Source organism: Rutilus rutilus (assembly GCF_951802725.1).
Source record: "Rutilus rutilus genome assembly, chromosome: 2".
Classification (NCBI taxonomy): Eukaryota; Metazoa; Chordata; class Actinopteri; order Cypriniformes; family Leuciscidae; genus Rutilus; species Rutilus rutilus.
Window position 1 is genome coordinate 13256386 of NC_140210.1, and position 25595 is coordinate 13281980.

General features: G+C 38.0%; 1 protein-coding gene across 2 annotated transcripts; it reads left to right on the top strand.

Moving 5' to 3' along the window:
- The first annotated feature begins 244 nt into the window (after positions 1–244).
- kcnip4b (potassium voltage-gated channel interacting protein 4b) lies at positions 245–24674 on the top strand. 2 transcript variants are annotated; one of them, XM_084389118.1, is made up of 8 exons: positions 245–478; positions 18949–19073; positions 19204–19273; positions 20077–20147; positions 20511–20618; positions 20715–20819; positions 24226–24288; positions 24362–24674. In XM_084389118.1, exons 1-8 carry the CDS (start codon positions 385–387, stop codon positions 24407–24409), a joined length of 684 nt encoding a protein of 227 aa, XP_084245244.1. In that variant the 5' UTR covers positions 245–384; the 3' UTR covers positions 24410–24674. The 2 variants fall into 2 exon arrangements, with proteins under 2 accessions (XP_084245244.1, XP_084245243.1); XM_084389117.1 differs by lacking the exon at positions 24362–24674 and having other exon boundaries at positions 306–478; positions 24226–24346.
- The last annotated feature ends 921 nt before the right edge of the window (positions 24675–25595 follow it).

The following is a 25595-nucleotide window of genomic DNA, read 5'->3' on the forward strand; positions in this document are numbered from 1 at the left end:
ACTTTATGAGCTTTTGTTTTATTTATTATTTGTATTGACATTTATATAAAAATAAAAAAAACCTTAATTACAAATGGTCTGATGTAGAGAGACAGTACACCAAAATAATGGTGATCTGTAATGAAATGAAGAAAACCTATGTGTGCGTGCGTGTGTTTGTGTGTGTGTGAGTGAGTGAGTGAGAGAGAGAGAGAGAGAGAGAGAGAGAGAGAGAGAGAGAGAGAGAGAGAGAGAGAGAGAGAGAGAGAGAGAGAGAGATGTATTCGCTCTCAGCGTCACTGTCCATCCATTTAGCCTGTCTGATAGGAAACTGAAACCAGTGAAATCCAACCTGATAGCACGTTGGAATAAATCGGAGAACTCGCTTTTCCTTCCATTCTTTCTATGAAAATGAGCAGCCGACGGCGACGATGCAAGCGTCAGTTGATCAAGTTTACCCAGCATATTGCTCGCTTAATCACAGGAACTCTGAACTCAGGTAACCGGTTTGTAACAATATTTTTCTGGATATAATTTACCGCATTGCACCGAGACTAAAAAGTTTGCATCATTCTGTCGCTTTGTTGTTCTGAACTTCATTTAGCCTATATCAGCTTTTGTTCCAAAATTGTTAACATTAACTGCTAAATAATTGCTTTACCAGTTAAATTATTTCATAGGCCTACATTAGAAATCGGGTACTAGACTACATTAAAATACATTTAATTAATAGATTAATTACAGATCAGTTCATGAATATTCTATGACTACTGTGTGTGAAAATGTATAATTAACGTTCATGACTTTTCTATTTAAATTTACTTTTAACAAATTATCTGTTATGCATTACATAATGTAGCTACACAAATGTAAACATTAAAAAGTAACAAACATTTTGTAAAAGAACAAAGACATAAGACATATTTTGACCCTTACAGAAAAAAAACACACATGAATTTCACATGTTATCACATGTTTTCCACATGTGATTACATGTGACCTCATGTGATCACATGTGTTCTCATGTGAACATCATGCCACCACATCACATGTGAACAATGTTTCACCACATGTGAACATAATGGAGCATGTGTCACATGTGGAAAACATGTTACTATAGGTTATAATGTGGAGCTCATGTGAAATATATTTGCACATGTTGTAAAATAATTTTTAACATGTGAATCATGTTACCACGTCACAAATACTGTACATTTTCAGCTTCATTGTAATGGGAAGTTCAGATAATTTTACTGACTCGGATCTTTTGAATCTCGTTCATAATTAAAATGTTATATGTTAATGGACAAATCCCCAAACACAACTTACGTGATGTTGATGTTTCATTCATCCCCATAAGCTGAGCTATGCAGTCTAGTGCCGGATACAAAAGTGATAATTAAGTACTGACAAGCAAAACATTTTCGCAAAATTGATTAATGTAAATAAAAAGGCAATGTAGATAAATTAAAAGGCAATACATACACCACAAATGTAAAAAAGACCAAAGTAAAAATACTGACCAGATGCAGATTCTTAGTTATACACTATGTATTGAAGAACTATTCACAATTACAGGATTCCAACATCCACATCCACATCAAAAAAAGTAATTCAATGGCACTAATATTGAGTAAGATGAAAATTATTGTGAAGTTCATATAAAAAAGATATATATATATATCTTATAAAAAAGATATATATATATATCTTATAAATATATATATATATATATATATATATATATATATATATATATATATATATATATATATATACATACATACATATACATACACATATATATCTATATATATATATATGTCTATATGTGTGTGTGTGTGTGTGTAAAAACGCCAATTAATAAAATGTTGGAAGAGCAAAAATATTTAAGTTGAACCAATATTCAAGCTTGGGATTAGTTAAGAAGACATATTATATTAAGTCTGCAAAATTATATTTGACTTTTTTTTTTTTTTTTATTAAATGAAGGGATATTTTCAAATCCAGTCAACTTTAGAATGGCTAATGTTGACTGGACTAATAAACACGAATCTAGCCAATATTTGCTAAAAGTATTAAGGCCAGCTAAATATTTTAATAAAATAGAACATATTTGTTGTTTTGTTGTTAAAATGAATATATAGCCTAATAAATAAAACGTTCTAATATCAAAACAACATTTATCAAATTGTCGAGGTTTCGTTTCTGCATTATGAGAGCGGATGGCCGCACAACTCTAATATATAAAACCTTTATTTTTTAAATATTTAATTTAAGCCGTCTATTTTTGGTAATAAATACAAAATAAAAGCGCTTCGCTACATGGAAGGATCTGGATTATGGCTCATTTGACTTCGCGGAAGGATACAGCTTATTTGACTTCGCGAGTTCGCGGAAGGATACGGCTCATTTGACTTCGCGAGTTCGCGGAAGGATACGGCTCATTTGACTTCGCGAGTTCGCGGAAGGATACAGCTCATTTGACTTCGCGAGTTCGCGGAAGGATACGGCTCATTTGACTTCGCGAGTTCGCGGAAGGATACAGCTCATTTGACTTCGCGGGTTTTACAAGGCAGCGGCTCGGCGGGAGACATTTTGTCAAAGGCATACTTAACTTCAGGTAAGTGCCACTGAATAAATGATAAATGTTAGACCTAATAACGACAAAAATGTAAAACATATTCGATGGGTTTTGTGTTGTTACGTCCTGAGACGTATTTGTGATTGATATTTAGAAATGTTTTATAAGTTATGTCCGAGAGAAAGTTAAGTGTAACGTTACGTCAAGTTCACTCGGCACGGAATATGTTAAATTTTAGAATATGTTTAAGTTTATCGTCAAAAACTTATTATGTACAACATATTCGTACAACGTTAACATGTTCGTTGTTTTTGTGTGGATATTTACAAGCGTAACGTTAAGTGTTTAACGTTACATTTAAAACCTTAAAACGTTAGGCCTAACTTGTGTACGAGGGGAAGCCCCCCGTATAAGATACTTTTAGCTTAGGGAACGTAGTATATTACCTCGTTTTATTCATAAAACATTGTCAAATGTTTTACTATAATGTGTAATATGTTTAATTTCGGTATGTTATATGATATTTTTGTGTTTCCGTAACGTGAAGACTGAAGAGTTGATATGAAAAGAACGCGGTCTTTCTCATTTAAGCCCATGTAAAGTTAGGCCTAACGTTACTTTTATGGAGGCGAGTAATGCTGAAATCTATGAAACGTGTAATGTTAAACACATTAATACGCTATTTTAGAGTAACGTGAGCGTGATGAATGCGGTTAAGATTGTGTAAACTTTTGCAATTGTCCCGTGAAGAGACAGACATAAACCTGAATATCTAACGTTCCAGGTACGATAAAATGGCGCTCAATTTGAAACAGCATTTTGACCTCTTGAGGACGGCATTTCACAAGGCCGTTATCAGTGGGTGCCTCAATAAGCTTCCTAGGTCGTGAATCAGCTGATACTATTATTTTATATACTCAAATTCGTGCACTGGTGGCAAGTGATTTATATTAGTGATCACATAATCTTGGATTAGAGTTCTTCAATTTTTTAAACACTTTGTATTGTATAGCCTAAGTATATTTCAATTATAAATACGTTACAATATGGAGTAAAATTGGTTGCAACTCCGGTTTCATCACAAATTTAAGGAAACAGGCCTAACTAGTTACGTTTTATTATAAGCGTCAAATTATTATTATTATTATTTTGTGATCAATTGTACTTTTATTTTTTGTGATCAATTGTACTTTTATTTCTCCATCAGGGTGTGGCCAAAGTGATGCTCTGTCGTCATTGCAAGTTTTCTGACAAAAGCCAGTCAATTCTCCTACAGCAATATCTACTGAAACACTGGCACGTGACCAGAACACTTCACTGCATTTACATACATTCAAAACCAAAGGTGTGTTAAAGACTCATCTGGCCAGATTTCACTCTGAAAAAAAAAGCAAGAGAGTTTTCTACATTCAGTTGTTCAGTTTGTGAGTTCAGTGACATCTGTGAGGAAAATACATATTTTAGCCATCTTGCAAGCCATCTAAAGCAACATGAGACTGTAACATGCCCTTTTGCAAACTGTATATTTGAAACAAATATATTATCAACTTTTAAAAAGCACAAAAATCGCAAACATAGTAGACAAACTCCACAGGATTTAAAAGGATCTGTTTTAATGCATTGCGAACAATTTGTAACTGAAGAGGGGAGTATTTGGCAAAAGTGTATTTTTCATACATATGTCACCAAATAGGCAGTACATGGTGAGAGAAAACAAAACACAATTCATTAGTTGTCTCTACCTGAGCAACAGATAACAGATATATTTTCATAATTACAAGATTCTAGAAAGTTATTCAGCACTTAAAGTGGCTTTCTCTATTTTCTTTCTCTTTAATACCTCTCCTCTTTCTACACTGATAGAGAGGCTACAAAATTGATGTAAAGGAGCTTGAGGAGAGGCTGAAAAACCAAGGAAAAGGAGATGAGGCGTTTGCGAAAATTAAACTTTCAAATGCAAGAGGGTAAGCATTTCAGTTTTACAGTTCCACCTGTACTGCATTTTGCAATTTATTTATTTTTCTCCTAGTGAGTTTTGTGATCAAAATGACTGATTTTGTGGTGGTAATTTCAAGAAATGTGCACCCAAAAATTCACCCTCAAGTTGTTACAAACCTGTTTGAGTTTGTTTCTTCTGTTAAACAAAAAAGAGGTTTGGAAAAGCTTGAGGTTAAGTGATGACAAAAATTTAGATGTTTGGGTGAACAATTTTTATTTGATCATTCATACATGTATCGCCTTTGCTTTGTTTCACACTGACCACTCACTGACATAAACATCTTGATCCTCATGGAAATAATATACAACTTTAATTAAAGGTACACTATGGCTGAATTTACACTCGCGTCTCGCCTCCCTCAGTGCTACCGCGACAAAGGACGTACGCAATAAATGACGTCAGAAAAGTGTCAGTACATTATAATCGGTTATAGTCTATTACTATACCGATACCGAATCGTCCTCGTTTGCATCGTTGAAACGATTAATTTTGACACCCCTAATGTCACGTTGTCACTTCTCTGTACATTCGCTCCTTAGTGGTCAGCTGCTGCAGTGTGCCAAAATCGAAATTGTTGGCACTTTAAATCGTTGACGCTTTAAATGCCGTTTCAGTATTTTATATTTTGTTCCTGGAGTTCATAAAGTTTGCAAAGTGTTTTGCGCCAAAAATGTCCAATGTTTGTAAATGTGATCATTTTCTAATCTCACCTCTTAAATGTGTAAATATCAAGAATATTTTGATGATCCATTTCATGACTCCTTTAGCACACAAAAATGTTCTTTTTCACGTCTCCAATTTAAAGAGAGGTCACACTCTAATGAAAATAATATGTTAATAATCTGTTTTACACAGTATGGATCAGGGACGTGCACATGAATTTTGAGGGGCAGTTGCTCTGACCTAAAAAAGGCCAAAAGCATTGCCGAAACATTGGCACAACATTTAATTGTCTTGCTACACTGCAGCATAATAAAATGGTTCTCACACTCCAGTAATATTTCTGTGAATTGAATTAATCTTGCACTTGTTCATAGTTTTTGTATTAAGTCTGAATAGGCTATATTCAGTTGAATTTTGCCCATACAAATTGCCTTATCTGACTGTGTATATGACTGTTATAATATGAAACTCAGTACACATATAGATCCCATTGGGCCGAACAACTTTTGTTCTCTAAGTTTTACACCAGCCCAACAGGAAGTCGGTTATTATACGTTGTTTGGAAAACGCATACAATGGAATGTGAAATACTCCTCCTAGGGAATTCATCCGATCGTCACCAAACTCGGTGTGAATGAAGTCAAGACATTGAGGATGAATTCTTGCGAACGGATTTTTGATATCTCGAACGGTTTGGCCGTGGCGAGGAAACGAATTTATGGCGAATAATGGGACACAGGAAGTGTGTTATAACTTCTGCATACATTAACTGATCTTGATGAAACTTCAGCAGTGTGCTCGTTGTAAGAGGCCGATCACATGGATGTGACTATTGTGAGTCAAAGTTATAGCGCCACCAACTGGCAGCAGGAAGTGTATCACTTTCTAAATGCTTTTGACAAAAGTGGGGGGGTTAATTTTATGTACAGTCACAAAAATCGGTATGTATATTGGTCTCATCGAGCCGGACAACTTTCTAATTTACATTCAATAGCTCCGACCAACAGGAAGTCAGATATTTTGGTTTAAATGTGGATTTTCTCCCTCTCTCTCTGTGTCTCTCTGTGTGTGTGGGGTGGGGTGGGGGGGTTGTCTTTTGAGTTTAATTCTTGTTTTTCAAGGTTTCAGGGGCTTTTGGGGCCCTTAACATGCTCGAAAACTCTTGAAACTTTGCACTTAGGTCAGAACCCACGGCCATGAGGGCCGGGCTGAAGCTGGTACCCGGGCGTGGCAGGGGGCTCAACAGCGCCCCCTTGAACGGCGTCTGAAAACTTGGTCCATAGATCAAGCATGCTTGCATGAATTAATATGAAACTCAGTACACATATGTGACCCTATCTGGCGAAATGAGTCGGAAGTCGCAACGTTCCATTTTAAGATATGGGCCATTTATGTGGAAAAACAATGAAATAATATTTTTTATTTTATTTATTTTTTTGTGCTAAATTTCAAAGAACAGACATTCAAAAATAATCTCCTAAAGTTTCGTAGTCCAGATAATTGAGTAAAGGTATTTAAATGACTACTAAAGTTTACAAAGTTTTACTAAATTCGCTGGAAATGAATATTGCTTTTCTCAACTCCTCTCGTCACCTCTGAGCATTTCCCGGGTATCCCCTGAAATGTCTCTGCTCTCCAAATATGGTGTTACACGCTGTATAGAACCAATCAAAAAGCTTAGAAATGTACACAAACGCTGATCATTTGTCAATGGGAAGCCCCATTTCGACTGACCGGCACGCGATTGGTCCAGCCATCCTCCTGTCAGACTCGCGGCGCTCTGTGTAAACAAGCTAGCAGATCTCCTCAGAAAGATTAAATATTATTAATTTGAGAAATGTCGCTGTTAAAAGAGAGCAAAGTTGCCAAAAAGTCGCCAAAAGCGTTGAACTCACTGGAGGCTTCTAACCTAAGCTCTGCTGCTGGTCATCAAGAGTGGCTAAGGCTAGTCAGTGACTGTTTTGAATCTGGAGACGTGTCATCCTCTGATGACAGCGACAGCGAAAGTGACAGCCCTGTGGTATTTATCGTGTATGGATGTGAGTGAGTGCAATTATTCTGTGAGTGTATTTATCTGCAAGGAGAATCCATTACAATGTGTTTGATTTATTTTTAACCCAATATTTAACTGTTGGTATATCTGTTATGAATATGTTACACTGTTATTGTCAACTAGCCTACACAAAGATATGATTGCATAGGCTAACATTATTTGTTCTCTGTTTCCTTGTCTCTCTGCCTCTCTCACTTTCTCTCACTTTCTCTCTCTCTCTCTCTCTCTCTCTCTCTCTCTCTCTCTCTCTCACACACACACACAGACACACAGACACACACACACACACACACACACACACACACACACACACCCTCTCTCAAGCAAAACTGAGGTACCTCTGTTCTATTTTTCTGATATTAGTAAATGTTTGTAAAAGTGCCTTTTAAATTATTTATTCAAATAAAAACTTAAAAATAATTTGAGCTTCAGCCTGGCATAATAGCATATATTAATGTCTTTGGTCAAATTAAGCTATACAATAAATAGTCCATCCCTTTAAATGCAATGGATTTTGAAAGATATCAACAAAAAACGGGCAAAAAACTTTAAAAGCGATTTTCTCAGGTTTTCAATTGGAAAAAGAGGGCAGACGACCATAATTCAAATGTGTATATATTTACAACCATTCAAGGTATGACTTTGACTAGGATATCATTTGAAAGCTTATGGTCTCCTCTTTCCATTAATACCAAAATATCAGTTTTGAAATTTGGGTCACTGTGACTCATTTTGCTGGATCAGGTCACATATAGATCTCATCGGGCCGAACAACTTTCCCCCGGTCAAGTTTTACGTCAGCCCAACAGGAAGTCGGCTATTATGGGTTGTTTGGAAAACGCTTGCTGTGGAATGTGAAATACTCCTCCTAGAAAATTAATCTGATCCCTACCAATCTCGGTGTGCATGAAGTCAAGACATTGAGGATGCTAAATTGCGGACGGATTTTTGATATCTCGAACGGTTTGGCCGTGGCGAGGAAACGAATTTATGGCGAGAAAAGAGAAACACGAAGTGATGTAACTTCTGCATACGTTAACTGATCTTGATGAAACTTCAGCAGTGTGTTCGTGGTAAGAGGCCGATCAGATGGATGTAACTATTGTGAGTCAAAGTTATAGCGCCACCAACTGGCAGCAGGAAGTGTGTCACTTTCAAAATGCTTTTGTCAAAAGTGGGGAGGTTAGTTTTACCAACAGTTACAAAAATCAGTACGTATATTGGTCTCATCGAGCCGGACAACTTTCTAATTTACAGTCATTAGCTCCGACCAACAGGAAGTCAGATATTTTGGTTTGAATGTGGATTTTTTGGATATTTCAGACTCTGAGTTTTTAGCTACTCCTCCTAAGTGGTTTATTTTATTCACATCAAACTTTTTCAACATGATGAAAATACATTAAAGATGCTAAATTGTGAACGGATATTAAATATCTCAAACGGTTTTGCTATGGCGAGGGATTAAAGAAATGTCAAAAAAGGAAACACTAAAAGCCTCATATCTTCTAAAAATGTAATTGTACGCCATTTATTTCTATATAAAATTATACAAATATCAGAACTAAACCCATTTTATTATTTTTTTTTCAATTTAAGAATTATGTTTAAGTTTAAAAATAGCCAGAATGTTTTTTTAGTCCAAAAAATAAATGAATCATAGTCATTTATAGTGCTATACTGCCCTCTTGTGTTCAAAATCAGGTAGGCCTATAGTATTTATATATAAATACATTAGGGAGGTGACTGTGGGAATATTTTCCCACCGGTTAATCAACGTGTGACAGCGCTGAGGGCTTTTAAATCGCTAACTTAAAAGTGAAAGTAAAATACGGACGTCCGCACAGACATTGATAATGGTGCGGAGTAGAGCGAGCGTTTTCAATGTATTCCTATGGAAGTAGGAATGAACTAAAACAATTTATGTATGTTTTTATGTGTCCACTGTTCAATCGCGCCCGCGCCACACACACACACACATTCCAGCATTGCAATCTTGACATCGCAGCCTGTTCATTATAGCCTTAATAAAATATAATAATAAAATAGTCAACCTAACATATAAAAATTACACTGCTCTGTTTAAATAGTCAGTAGTACAATTCATACCATTCACAGTAAGCAATGCTCTACTGTGATGTTTCCAAGCACATTTTTGCATGTGTGAAGAGGATGATTTTTTCCGTCGATATTGGAACATGAGTGAAGTACAAAGCCTATAATAAAGAATAGTTTAGCATCCAAATACATGGCAAATGTTGAAACATTTTTATTCTAATGAGAGGGTTACGTGAGCCCAACACTGCTTACTTTCGTTTTTATTTTTACATTAAATTTAAAGGATTTGTTGTGGAATATTTTGAGTGTATCATAAAATCAGAATAAGGTAATAAGGTTTCTGTCTTTTATATATATAGCTGCGAGCAGCGATGAAGGGCCAAAGCTGGCGGCACCGCCACCCCCCGGCACCGGGGTTACGGTGCCACCGGCTTGGGCCCTTAATCGCTGCTCGCAGCTATATTTGTTTATTTTTTTTTTATTATTATTATTATATATTTTTTTATTGTTTTAAATTTGAAAATAAATAATCTGGATTGAATTGACAGATGGGGAAAAACTCACTTCTAACAAAAATAAAATAAAATAAAAAAACGCTTAAATTTCGGGGAAAAATACAATCCTTTTTTAACCTTGCAGCCACGTTAACAGAGTTTGCCCTTCCCCTACTGACTTTCACTTTCGGTACCCGAATGGAAGTGAATGAGGCTTTGCGATGTTTTTTTCATTTTTTGTTATCTACGTGAAATTCTGGCTACAGTCAATTTGGCTACAGCCAATATACATAGACCAGTCATCACTTGAAATTAACAGATACAATCCTGAAATCCAGAAAGAAAAGAAAGAAAATTTTAGTTTATCAGGATAGACTTGTGTTTGCGCTGCCCTAATCTTTGATTGTTTTTCTATCCCAAAACAGGATGCCTGCTGAAGGAGACACAGAGGACTGAGACAACACACATTCACAAACACACAATACACACACACACGCCCTTATACATCATCGTTTTTTTTTATGTTTCACAAGTTCACATGTTAATGAAATCTGATGTAATATTATAATGCGTATTTGGGTTGCTGTCTGGGGGAGGGCTCCGAGCTCGGAATTCGGCCCGCCCCCAGAGTACTCCCCCCTATGAATGTATAGATCATAGGTATCTATGAGCAGACCCAGCCTAGTGTGAGGTGATGGGGTGGTGGCGGGATGCTGAGAAATTTGTCATGAGACAGGAGGTAAGGGAAGGCTTTATTTATACTGGCTTCTTCTTGTGCTGATTGGATGATTACCTGAACATGCTCCTCCCGAACTTTGTTACATAAAACTTCATATAATTTTTATTTGGTTTTGCTTTGTTTTAAACATTCAATTTGTATTGCATATTTTGAAATGAAATAAAAGCTCAATTTGAATTATTTGTTTTAATGTTGGGAAACATGGCTATAGGCCCTACAAAAGAACATGGTAGGCCTACCGTTTTCTGTGGTATATTGCTTAATGATTTTTACATGGGTTTCACATGAAGTTGCAGGTTTACATGGGGTGTAGGTTTAACATAGATTGTTGATGGGTTTCAAATGTTATTCCATGGGTCTCGCATGGGAATTTTACGTTTCACATGTGATTATAGGTTTCACATGGGAATTTCAGGTTTCACATATGATCTCATGTGTATCACATGTGATCTCATAGGTTTCACATGTGATCTCATGGGTTTCACATGTGATTATAGGTTTCACATGGGAATTTTACGTTTCACATGTGAGCTCATGGGTTTCACATGTAATCACATGTGTAAATGTTCCAAAAGCACACATTTCCCATGTGCAAAACACGTTTCACATGTGATCCACATATTTCACATGTGAAGTTCATGTGTTTTTTCTGTAAGGGAAGTGTACAATGAAAATACTTTTTTGTAGAAACACTTTTGACTCAGAAATCTTTAGTAAATTTCACAAACACACATATGGCAACACTGAATTTAAAATAAAATCTTGTAGTAGAAAAACGTCACGGTTACGTATGTAACCCTCGTTCCATGAAGGAGGGAACGTGAGACGTTACGTCGTAATAGTACTGTACAGTAAGAAAGACATTTCCCTCCCTCAGAAATGAACATTTCTTAGAATTAATAAACAATTAGTGTTCACAGGACGAACAGGTGGATTGATTGTAATATAAATTTTACTACATTAAGTTAATTATATTAACTGATCCAAATATTCATAATCAATTATAATCAATTGTTATGATTGATTATTAATATTTCTTTAGAGCTAATTTGCTATAACACATTTTGACTGGCCGGTTAGGGGCAGTACAACATATGGAGTGTCACTGGGGTGGCTTCAGCCTGAGAAGGGGGAGACTACACCGGACATTGACGGCAGAGCGCACTCTGCCAAGGGAAAGACACAGGCTCACTGCAGGGAGCTGATCGTGGAAGAATACACGTGGTCACCTAGAACCTCAAACGTCCCGTCCAGGGACCAGACATGGAGTTTCCAGAGGTCTGGACGCGGGTGCCACAGGGTGCCCCGTCTCTGAGTGAGCAGGTCCTCTCACAGAGGAATGGGCCAGGGAGGGGCTGTCGCGAGGAGCACTACTTCGGGGAACCAGGTCCGGTTAGGCCAATGCGGCGCAACTAGCAAGACCTGCTCCTCGTCCTCCCTGACTTTGCACAGTGTCTGTGTGAGAAGGCTCACTGGGGGAAACACATACTTGCGTAGGCCCCGGGGCCAGCTGTGTGCCAGAGCATCAATGCCAAGGATGCTCTCGGTCAGGGAGAAGAACAGCTGCCAGTGGGACGTGTCCAGGGCAGCAAACAGATCTACCTGTGCGTTCTCGAAGCACCTCCAAATCAGCTGGACCACCTGGGGATGGAGTCTCCATTCTCCCGGTAGCACCTGCTGCCGTGAGAGCTCGTCGGCTGCACGGTTGAGTAGGCCCGGAATATGAATGGTACGAAGCGACCTCAGATGCTTTTGACTCCACAGGAGGAAATGGCGAGTGAGTTGTGACATGGGGCGGGAGCGTAGACCACCCTGGTGGTTGATGTACGCAACGGCCGCAGTGCTGTCCGTACGGACCAGTACATGCCTGCCTAGTAATAATAATAATAATTCATTACATTTATATAGCGCTTTTCTCAGCACTCAAAGCGCTTTACATAGAAGGGGGGGATCTCCTCAACCACCACCAATGTGCAGCATCCACTTGGATGATGCGACGGCAGCCATATTGCGCCAGAACGCTCACCACACACCAGCTTACTGGTGGAGAGGAGACAGTGATGAAGCCAATCAGTATATGAGGATGATTAGGAGGCCATGATGGACAGAGGCCAAGGGGCAAATTTGGCAAGGATGCCGGGGTTACACCCCTACTCTTTCGAAAGACATCCTGGGATTTTTAATGACCACAGAGAGTCAGTGTTTTGAAGTGTTTGCAGTGGCCCAGCCACCCAGTCAGTGTTTTGAAGTGGCCCAGCGCAAGGTGTACTGCTAACAACTTGAGGCAGATGATGTGCCAATGCAGTTACGCCCCCGTCCAGACCTGAAGCTGCATGCCCGTTGTACGTGTCCTCCCAGCCGGTGGCAGCGGCATTCGTGATGACCACAACATGCCTGGATACTTGTTCTAGGGGTGAAACGAAGGGTACGACCACGGGCTGACAGTTTGGCGATAGTGTGGGGTGATATATAACCCGGCACAAGCTGCGCTGCCACGCCCATCTCGACCGTGGAGCCAGTGTTGAAGCGGCCTCATATGAAGCAATCCGATCAGCTGCAGATGCAATATGCCCCAGGAGCCTCTGAAATAGTTTCAGTGGTGCCGCTGTCCTGCTGAGAGAACTCACGCAGTCCAACACTGACTGGATGCAGGCCTCTGTAAGGTGCGCTGTCAGGTTGAACGAGTCCAGCTCCATACCGAGAAAAGCGATCCTCTGCCTGGGGGTGAGTTTGCTCTTTTCTCTGTTGACCTGAAGCCCTTAGGTGGCTGAGGTGACTGAGCACCATGTCCCTGTGTGCACACAACTGCTCTCTTGACTGCACTAGAATGAGCCAGTTGTCGAGGTAGTTGACAATGCGAACACCACGCTCGCACATGGGAGCAATGGCCGCCTCCGCGGCTTTCGTGAAGGCACGGGGTGACAGGGCCAGCCCGAAGGGTAAGACCTTGTACTGATATGCCCGCTCCTCGAACACAAATCGAAGAAATGGTCTGTGTCAAGGGAGAATCGAGACCTGAGAGTATGTGTCCTTCAGGTTGATCGCTGCAAATCAATCTTGGGGACGGATGCACTTTAAAATGCGTTTCTGCATAAGCATCTTGAACGGCAGCCTGTGAAGGGATCGGTTCAGGACACGCAGGTCCAAGATTGATCATAACCAACCGCCTTTCTTGGATACAATGAAGTACGGGCTGTAGAAGCCGGTCTTCATATCGGCTGGAGGGACCGGCCTCGATCGGGTCCTTCGCCAGTAGGAGTGCGATCTCTGCCCGGTGAAGGCCGGGGGACGCCGGGCAAACTGAATCGCATAGCCAATTCTGATGGTACGGATGAGCCAGCAAGATAGGCTGGCGAAGCAAGAGGGGGCAGAGGGTGGCAAGGCATAGCGTCGCAGACCACCATCCTTGCTCTCTTGGGACCCAGATATAGAGAAGCTGCTTTTGCTGAAATTTGGTACCACTGGCTGAGACGCCAGTGGCGGAACAAAATGATTCAACGGAAGTTCTCCGCCCGGCCCTCCTCCAGGGAAGAGCAGCTATACTAATCTGGGTCGCCCGCAGAAGTAGCCCTTTTCTGTTGTACCAGAAGAAGAACTAGATCAGGGCATAGGCGAGGGGACTCCACCTCGTTTGAGGCACTTGAGTCTCGACCGCGCATCTAGAGCGCCGAACGATGCGCGCTGGGTTGCCGTGACAGCCCGCGCTGTCAGCTGGCTGCTTGATGGCACACGGCACGCTGATCGCTTAAACCTTAATGAGAAAGGCAAGACGAACAACGTGCCGACGTGGAGAGAGAACATAAACCACCCACGAGCGCAGTTTCAGCACTCTTAAGCCCAGGCATGTGAAACAGTGATCGTGGCCGTCATATGTGGATAGGAAATGACCATATCCAGAAACACATGGTTTGAATGACATCTTGAAAAAGACGCAGTGTCAAACCGTGTATGCTTTTTCAGGAAAAACTGAATGGGATGACCGGGAGATGACTACGGCTACACAAACAGGACGATAGTGCAAGCCTGATGTGAGCACTCACATTCTCATTGAAGGCACAACATTCTGAGCTGTGAAAACAGCTCTTTTGGCAGCTCTCTGTGAGATCGCGGCCAGCACTGTGTCTGCGCTGTAACACCAACACCAGCTTTGAAGAGGCGTTCTCCTGAAGAAGCAGACTCGTTTCCTTCTTTTGAAGTTTAACACTCAGAAGATTGTAGAGCAGAAACAGTACAACCGCTCGGCTCCGAAGCAAAACACAAATTTGCGAGCAGGGCAGCTGATGCAATTATCGCATGCCAATGTGCAGTGGCTCGTTTTAATACACTCGAAGTAGATTGGTCTCTCAAGGCGATCCCAATTACGTCGTCATGTCGACGAAACGTCGAACGTGAGCGACTGAAAGGGAACTGAAATTGTATTTTCTTGTAAAATTTACTCCAGTAATTTGTTTTATTTTCAAATTTGAAAAATCAAAGTTGTACACACCAGTCAGACAGACCAGGGGCAGTTGTCATTTACATTTGCTGCTTTTATCCAAAGCAACATTGCACTGAATGTATAGTCTATATTATTAGTCAAACCCATGACCTTGGCAATGCTCTGTGTTTGAGCAAAACAATACATCTGTTGCAGATTAATTAAATAATTGCAATTTAGTTTGGTTAATCCAATTGTTTTACTTTTTCCATTTTTCTGACAACCATAGCCCGCAATATTCTAATACAGATGTCCTTAAAAAAAAAAAAAAAAAAAGGAAATGTAATAAAATCAGCGTGTATCAACAGCATGGTTTCATTGTGATTATACTTGTATTTTTGCTTGTCCTATAACCGTGGAAATGCTCAACAGTGTTTTCTATTTACATGTAAGACCATAAGAAATTGCTTGCTGTACACCCCTCCTTAGTTTCCCATATGTAATTTTTTCCACGACAGTGATTCATATTTCATTTTCAAAAACCGACATCAGGCTAGAAGTAACCATACCAAACTAGAAATGCCCACGTAAACAACATTATACACTTAAATTACAATAGCTCAATTAAAAGTTTTTTTAGAATGACACAGATCTAAGACCAATCTCACTACAAAAGTTTTGATGAGGAATGAGTAAAATGGCATCAAAATAATAGCAAGGAATTTTTTTTTTTACTTTTCTACTCAAACTGTCAGTGCAAGTTTTTTTTTTAATTTTTTTTTTTTACATTTTTATAGATGTTATTTACGGAGCAACTAACTCGTAGTTAGCAACTAACTAACTAACTAACTAACTTAGTAACTCGTGGCCTCAAGATACTATCTTGAGGCCACGAGATAGTATCTTAAGGCCACGAGTTAGTATCTTGAGGCCACGAGTTAGTATCTTGAGGCCACGAGTTACTATCTTGAGGCCACGAGATAGTATCTTGAGGCCACGAGTTACTATCTTGAGGCCACGAGTTACTATCTTGAGGCCACGAGATAGTTATAATAATTTTTTTTGACAAAGTGGGACTAGGGGGGCTCCGTAGTTATTAACTATTGAGCAAAGTAATAAACTTCTTGGAAAGTTCTACATTTATTACTATATGTCAGTCTAAATGGAATTTACAACATTAATACATATCACATTGCAACACTTATGCTAATAGAAAGGTCAACGGGTGTTTAAACCAGGCTGCTTGTAAGTTCATGCCTTACACCTCTTTTTCTCCCTTGACTCTTGAAGGGTGTAATTACACATTTTACTGAAATATTGAAGGGTGTAATTACACATTTTACTGAAATACTTCATATTTAATGGCAGAGTTGTAGATCAAATACCTTGCCAAGGTAATACAAAGCCATGTTTAACTCCTAGAGGTTGGCTAACTGTCTCTAACATCTTTTAGTCTGAAAATAGCACAGATGTGTACACCATAATAATGTAAATAATAATTAATAATAAATAAATAATACATCCACCATAGTGTTATTTAAGGTTTTAATATAAACTGTTCTTCCATATTTTTTTATTGACAATTAGTAAATTAGATTGTGTTGTGTATTTTATTTGTATTCAGTCATCACTGTCTATCATTAAATGCAATAAAAATAACAATATAGTTGCTTACCCCACCCTAGTATGTGGTTTATTACTGAAATTACAGTGCTAATCATTAATGGTCTTAACTTTGTGGATGAGAGTTCTAATTAATTTCATTTTTCCCTTGGCTATGCTTCATATCCTTGTGGGACTAAATATAATTACACACTCCATCATTCCATAGCCAACCATAAGACACTGATGATCCCTTAATAATGCCATAAATTAAGTATTGGAGACACCAGTATCTTTTTCAGGTAATTTTATCCGCCACATTTCTGCTTAATTTTTTCTGCATTTGAGAAGCTGAGAAGTACCTTCCTATTTGAAATTCATGCATTCTGGATGGATACTTACATTTAGTATTTAATTAATTTAATCCAGTTGATTGGTTTCCCACTGGGGATTCACTGCTCAGTCAGTATTTATGCCTTAAAAGCATCATGAGACAAAAATAGCTACAAACCATTCAGTCCTTTTTCCCTTTCTACTTCAAAAACAGGCCAAAGCAGACATTTATGAAAGTGATACTGTGTCATGTTGCTAATCAGCAGGGAAATAATGATTAACACACTCCTTACAGCACACTATGGCAATGAATGGACAATTAATGAATTTACATTCAAATTAAGCTCTTGAAATTAACACATATGGTTAACTTATGAATATGGAGTAAAATGTGTCATTTTATATAAATGTTCCAAAAAAAGCTATTTTTATAGAAAATGTTTTCTTCTATCAGATACCATTCGATTTGCTCTTTCATCTGAGCCAAAGCATTTTTTTTTTACTTTTTTTTTTAATAATGCTGTTTTGTCTCCGTTTCTTGTGTGTGCAATGATTAATTTTAGGTTTCCTCACAACTGTATTCCCAGTCCTAAAATAGAGTGACATATTCTGTAATTTGGCTCCAAATCTCCAGTGAAAATGGTCAACAAAATATTGGATTACTCAGTAACTCTTCATCCATGACATCTAATATTTTGGCTTTAATCACTATTTATGTTTGTCTTTCTTCAGAAAAAATATTAACAAAATAAAAAAATTGAAATTTGGTTGATTTGACACGGACTGACCATATGGATAAATCTATATTATGTCTATAACACACGTGATTGATGTTTTCTGCATAAAAGTTTCCCTTTAAACAAATTGCAGATCCAGAACTATAGACTCTCAGATCTGCTCTGGTTATTTGTAGCACACCACCTTCTCCAGTGAAATGTGAACAGTTAAGTGGTGGGTATTGTGACTTGATTGATTATGTTTTAGGAGCAGCTTGTAAAATCTTGACCAGTCTTTAAGTGGGTCATTCTTGTACCCCAATTTATTAGTCCCAATGTACCCCAATATATTAATCCTCTCATACAAAAACAGTTGTTAAACATGAACATGTTGGCCTTCAAATAGTAATTAGCAGTATAGTTCAAATAAGACTGGATGTTTTAATAAAGGTTTTATGCAATTATCATTGTTTTATAAAATTAGCATTGCCTTTTTCTTCTTCTGTATTTCCTCAGAAATGGTATTGGCTGTTTCTCATATTTGGACAAGGATATAGGCTAGAAGTAGAACTTTTTTAAGCACAGGGACTATATCTTGTTAAAACCATTGCTTCTTTAGGGCTGCAAGCATCAACCCGCACCAGGACGTTCTTCATGAGAAACTGGGACAGAGGTATTATGGATGTCCTAAAGGAGACACCACTAGTTACCTGACCTGCTAAGGCACAGTGCGGTGAATATTTAATAAAATTCATGGAAACAGGCCAGCAGTCCTGTTAAGCAGTTTATGCTATGAATATTGAACCTCACATACTGTACGTAATAGCCACTAAACGGTTAAGTATTTTATGAACAGCTTTAAATATCAAAACAGAGTTGTACAAAAATAAATAAAAAATAAATACAGTACTGCACTATAAACTAAATACTTGCATGCTACCTAAACACATTTTGTTATGATCCATTATGACACAAAATCTGTTTTGACCCTAATGTAGTTTCTCAAATCAAAGGCAATGTGTAAAAGGGTAAAAGTGTAAATGGGCTTGAAAAAGCCATCAATACATGTCACTCTCTTTTCATTATTCATCAAAAAGGCAAGTGTTTGTGTAATTAGTGTCACTGGACACCTGCTAGTGCCAGGATTCTTAATTAAAGATAAAGCTCTAGGTGTCATTGGACAGATTGTGAACAAGGTTGTGTCTGAACACCTGCATATCACAGTAAATAAAAAATAGTTATTCTTTCTTTGATACAGAAGCTGTATTGCCCATAAAAAAAATAATAATGGCAGCTGTGTGTGCTATGTTGTAGATAATGAGGACGAAGAACAAGAGAGCACAACGGTGCGGTATCAACCGGAAAATCTGGAGCAACTGCAGTCGCAGACCCACTTCTCCAGACAAGAGCTGCAGTTACTCTACAGAGGATTCAAGAATGTGAGAGTTCAGTTAAACCCCACCTGCTGGGTGTAGAAATAAAAAATGATGTTGTCATTTTCAGGTTTCTGCTCTCTTTGGAGAAATCCCAGTCCCTTAAATATTGCTGTTCTGATCCTGTTTTTACTAGGAATGTCCAAGTGGAGTTGTGAATGAGGACACATTTAAAAACATCTATGCTGTGTTCTTCCCACTGGGAGGTTGGTCCACTTAAAGTTTATATTATTAAATATGTTTAGCAAAAAAAAAGCAAAAAAAAGTGTATATATATATATATATATATATATATATGTATATGTATATGTATATATATAAATATATATATATATATATATATATGTATATATATATATATATGTATATATATATATATATATATATATATATATATATATATATATATATATATATATTTATATTGCCACATTTAATATAGTTTTTAATAGGAACCTAAAAACCAAATTCTCTATAAAATCAAGTGATCAAGTGTTAGAGATCTATTGTGCAGGCATTAAACGCTATTAGTAAATTACAGTATTTAAAAATATGTGCAAATCACATGAAAATACTTTGTAATGTGACAGTTGGAAGACCGAGATCTTTTTCTGCACACTGCAGTCTGTGTCTCCTCCTTGTGGTCTGATGTGATATCTTTCACACAATTTTAACAGAAAGTTACAACTCTTAAAGTGACAATATAATATGATAAAAACCAGTATAACTTTTTATCCCCTTTGAAGAAAATAAAAATAAATATATGTATATATTAACTGCCATTTTATGACCAGATTCAGTTCAAATCCTGATTTTATTAAGCTATGGGACCGGCCAAACCAATTCAAATAAATATATAATAAAAGTAAAACTGGCTGCCTGCCATGCCATTATAATACTATTTCTTTGAAAAATGTTTAGATATATACAAGTATGTTACAGAAACCTAAAAATCTAAAGCATCACATTTTTTCCTGCAGTAATATAATTGTATTTATTATTTTCTCAGATTCATCAAAGTACGCTCAGTTTCTCTTCAATGCATTTGATAAAGATAAGAATGGCTCTCTTAGTTTTGAGGTAAGGATTTTTAAGATCGGGACAAACATTTATGTTGAAAAAATATGCAAATATGCACAAAAAGTCAATGTTTTGAATGGCTTTAATAGTTTGGATACAGTATCACTATTGATTATCCTTTATATTTTACATTAATTTGATTCAGATTTTTGCAATAGATAATGCTTTCAATGTTTTAATGTTTTCAAATGTTTAAATCTTTAACACTGGATAAAAGATTAGAAAGAATGCACAGCCACTTTATTATGTCCATTCTTTAAGACTGCAGTAACTTTAACGTGTTCATATGTGTTAAATGGAAGCATGAAAGGAGGCTTTGACATTTCTGGGTTTTTTTTTTTTTTTTTTTTTTTGCTTTTAAAGGAGTTAGTCTGTGATCTCTCTGTTTTGTTGAGAGGTACTACTGAAGAGAAGCTGAATTGGGCTTTCAATCTATATGACATCAACAAAGATGGACAGATTACTAAAGAGGTCTGAACACTCTAATGTCAAGGACTAAACACCTTGTGACGTTTGGTCTGTGATGTACTGAATGCAAAAACTGTGTATTTAATCTTTTTGTTTCAGGAAATGTTGGATATTTTGAAGTCTATTTATGATTTGATGGGGAAATCTATCCATCCACGGCTCAAAGAGGAGGCAGTGAGGCAGCACGTCAGCATTTTCTTCCAAGTACTGCTATTTTACAATATTATAATGGGAAAATGTAACTATGCTTACATTTTTGGAAAATATGTGCAATTTTGCTTTGTATAGCAGTTTCCAGATGAAATGTCCACAGGACATTTGAACTTGTGTTATTTTACTCTTGTCATGAAAATTCCTAATGCACTTTACGAAAACTATTCTGACTTTTCCAGTCGTGACAATTCAGATAACCTCCAGTTGTCAATACAATACTAAAAATACTTCACTTCATGTCAACTGGTAAAAGATCAAGCCTAACCCTAACCCTCCATATGAAATGTCCACAGGAGTAGCACTAAAAGCAGTATGAATTTTAAAGGTGCTCTATGTAACTTTTTCACTCTACTAAATCAAAAAAATACCATAATATCTTTGCAGATATTTAGGAAACATACTACAACATTAGTTCACATACTCGTTTCTCTGAAAAACAATGCTACTGCCAGTTATTTTACTTTGAAATGTGTGTCCCGTGTTGGAATGTCTGTTTTTGTTTTGGTCTGTGTGATCTCGCCCACTGCCAGTTCACCCGATAGTATTTCGACACCCCGGGATGCCAGTTGGCAGGAAACACAGCGTTTTGCAGCCAGAAAATAAACTGGGTCAGATATTGCAGATTCTACCTGAACTAAAAAGCCTCAGTATCCATCTAAAAATCTCTAGGAACGAGAGCATATTAAAACGCGGGTAAATCAACTCATCAACTTACAGTGTGTAAGTGTCCCCTGCTTTCATTGTCAATTGCACTCGTTCCTGTTGCGTGTCCTAAAACTGGCAACCCGCGTGAGTGTTGAGTCTGAGGAGGAGGAGGAGGAGGAGGAGGAGGAGGAGGAGGAGGAGGGGGGCGGGGGAAACAACGATCTCCAATGTTTTGAATTTGGACAAGGGGTGTGCGATATCAAACGATACAAATGTCTCCACAATCTACTTTTGAAGAAATATCGTAGTATCGAGCTTCAGTGCTTTCTATCAGTTGCAGTTCTGGCGCCTCCATCTCAACATACAATGCGATGTACATTCACTTCACATGTTAACGCAGAGGTAGTTACACTCACGGGAGACTGCAATTCACAAAAGTTCATTATTTGCATGTGCTTTGAAACCTTGCCGGTTAAACATTTCATTCGCGTGCTGATGCGCTGTTCTAACATGTGCTTTTCTGAGTGGTTACAACCGAAGCGCACTGAAAAGCCTATCAAACAGCGCCTGGTTACTGGACTACGTTATCTTTCGAGTCTTATTGAGCTTATACTGTCAAATACACACAAGGTTTACATAAACACAGTTGGTTATGTCTTAAGTGAAAGCAAACATTTGAGAGAAAATGGTGTGTGTGTGTCATAAGCGTGTTTATTAGACAAGTGCCGGTCTTAAAGTGACCGTATAGCCTAATAGTAAACAAGCTGCTGCTTGTCCTTAAAGGGATAGTTCTCCTAAAAATGAAATTCTGTCATTATTTACTCACTCTAATGTTGTTCCAAACCTGTATTAATTTCTTTCTTGTGCTGAACACAAAAGAATGCGGCTATTAACAAACAGTTGCTGGTCCCCACTGATTTCCATAGTAGGAAAAATATACTAGTCACTGGGGACCAGCAACTGTTTGGTTAGCCACATTCTTCAAAATAACTTTTATTTTCAACAGTAGAAATAAACTTATTTGAGTTTAAAACAACTTCGAGTAAATGATGACCATTTTCATTTTGGGGGAACTATCCCTTTAAATCAGAGGTGTCCAAACTCAGTCCTGGAGGGCCACTGTCCTGCAGAGTTTAGCTCCAACCCCAATTAAACACACCTGAACCAGATAATCAAGGTCTGATTATCATGTGTATCTTTGTTCTTATTTTCTTTTGTTATTAAAAAAAATAAGATCTTTTTAAAATACGATTTTTATCTTCGCCACTTTGGCCTAAATGTCTGCCATTCTTTTTTATTTTATATTTAGACATTAGTTTGGCTGTAATGCTCATGAAAAAGAATCGTGAAAAAATCATGAATCGAGATTTTTCTGAAAAAAATCGTGATATGATATTTTTGCCACATCGCCCACACCTAATTTGGACTGCAGTACCTATTTCGACCACTAGCTGTCATTCTTAAGACTGCACCTTTAATCCTGTTTGAACATTGGGTTATTTTACCCTTCCTAATTCCTAATATATGAACAGACACTTCTAAGACAGGCTGGGGCACACGATGCAACGGGCACGCAGGCTCAGGTCTTCGGACAGGGCACCAGCTGCACTGGCACTTCAACTGCCTCGTGTTGTTGGCAGTGTTACTAGCCCTATGACTTTCAGGCTAAAGTCACTGTAGTAGTCTAGGATGAGGTCTCTTACTGAGGCTCTTACCAGTGTTTCCTCTACCAGCTTGTGGGGTATCGAGCCATAGTTGTTGGCCAGGTCTCACCACAGTACCCCCTGTTCTCCTTAGCTTCTCTGAGTAGATGTGTGACCACGCCTGTGTGCTCTAAGTGTCAATATATCCATTCTTGAGGAAGAAATCAGCCATTCGCTTAGCTAAAATGCTGAAGAAAATCTTCCCATCAACACTAAGCAAATATTTTAATCCAAACTGGTCCTAAAGTGTCCTCCTCTTTAAGAATCTACACTCTATCTGCAACCCGCCACTGCTGTATATTTTACCTCTCCTCCAGATGACCTTGAGAATCTTCCAGAGCCGGTGTAACAGCATAGGGCACTGTTTGTACACCTTTTATGATGCCCCAGGACTGGAGCTGACCTAGACCTTGCTTTCTTTCCTCACCACATCCTGAACTTCTTTTATGAGTGCCCCCCTCAGGCCAAATGCCTCATCAGGCTTTGGTGGTCTTATCACAACCTCACACTGCCCTAGGTCTTGATCTCTGGTCTTGGCTAGGGGCCTACTGCGTTTCTATCCAAGGAGCTACTTAATAAACCCAAATGTGTTATTTTTAAAAGCAGTCCACTTCCTAGCCCTCTCCCTCCGCCGCCTCCTATGTTGCTCAGCTCTGTGTAGGATTAGCCACCTGCGTTGGCCCGGGTGCCGCCTTTCTAAGCTGCCATGTCTCTAGATGTCCCCAAACGTTCAGTTCCCAAGTTCCTACGATCCAATCGATTCCCAAAGGATGAAATCAAGTCCTGGCCTACATTTTTTTTTTTTTTTTTTCATAAGTTGTTTCACTCTTATACGTCACAATAGAGAAGAAAAGACTATCACAACTTCCGGTTCTGTTAATCTGTTCATTGTTCAAATTTTTTATTGAGTTCAGGCTGGATATGCAGCAGACATATTTATTAGAATCGCTATCAAAAGTCAGTTTTGATATGCATCACTAGATTACTCCTCACTGTACATAAGAAAGAAAAACTGCATTTGAATGACATTTTTTTTTTCCTCCCCTTAGAAAATGGACATAAACCAGGATGGTGTAGTAACTATTGATGAATTCAGTGACTGCTGCCAAAAAGTAAGGCTCATTTTGTCTTCAAAACATTTATTACTTTTAGCAGATGCATAATAATACCACTTTTGTTTTGCAGGATGAAAATATCATGCAGTCTCTTAAGATTTTTGACAATGCAGTCTAGATGTTAGTCAGGAATTCCACCAGTACTTGGACAATTCTATTATCCAATTCTCATTGGATAATTTCAAATTTTATGTGCTGCTGTTCTGGAATGCTCTAGACAGCTCTGGACTACTATGGACTGCTCCAGACTTCTGTGAACTGACTGCTGAATTTATACATACCTAGGTAGAAGTTTGGGGCTCTAGTGTGATGCAAATATAAGGAACATGTTAGTGGTAGAACAGCAACTGCTTTTACTAAACAACATCAGTGTTCTAGTATTGTAATGTGCTTCTGTGGTTACTGACATGGCTCATTTTTGGGTGCACTAACTAGCTGTTTAATACTAATTGTATCACACTTTTTATTTTCCACAGCTGAACTCTAAGTACCCTTACGAAAAAGTTTATTCAAGTGTTCTATTAGTATACTTCTTTTAAACTAAAAATAAGAAAAGTATACTTTCAGTCTACATTTTATATACTTACTTAAAATTACACTTAAGTGTACTTGACTTGTACTGAGAGAAGAGTCCAAGTATATTTATTTGGCCTGTACTTGTACTCAATCTTTTGATCGAGATATACTTAAAAGTATAATTAAGTATTCAAAGTATACTTGGCTTGTAGTTGTGTTAACTCTTTTGATCGAGTAGCCTATTAAATATACTTTTTTACATAGTTTTTCATATACAGTCTTATGAAACTTACATTGTTTGAAAATATTGATTAGAATATTGATATAAAACAGATATTTAGGTTATAGATATAGAGATATAGGTTTCTAATTCTGCGTATCTGAATTTTTGTGTAGGCTAGTCCACTGGTAGTGTATAGGAATTTACTCTAATTCTACTTTTCCCCTAGTCTGGCTATCACCAGACCAAGCTCAATCTTTTAAGATTGAACATTAGTCTAGAATGTTCTGTATTTTCTACTGCACAAGAGGCGTGATCAACGGGCATAGTTCAAATGACTCTGTACGCAATTGGATAGTCCTTCAACCAATCAGACCAACGATGCGGGTGATGTACTTTGCAGCGAAAACTCCAGGCAGGAAACGTGTCAACAAATGTGTTGGTTTGTAGCATTGATCAGCGGTTTGCAGAAGCTGCAATGGCACTGAGCGATTTTTGCAGGTTGTGCAAAAAAAACAAAAAAACAAAACATGAAAGTGAGTGGTATTTACACCCACTCGAGCGATTT

Excerpts from the sequence above, each read along its gene's own strand:
- kcnip4b (XM_084389117.1), top strand. The coding sequence starts at position 385 with ATGAAAATGAGCAGCCGACGGCGACGATGCAAGCGTCAGTTGATCAAG. Across the intron at positions 19,074-19,203 it reads TCTACAGAGGATTCAAGAAT|GAATGTCCAAGTGGAGTTGT; the intron begins GTGAGAGTTCAG and ends TGTTTTTACTAG. Across the intron at positions 20,820-24,225 it reads ACGTCAGCATTTTCTTCCAA|AAAATGGACATAAACCAGGA; the intron begins GTACTGCTATTT and ends TCCTCCCCTTAG.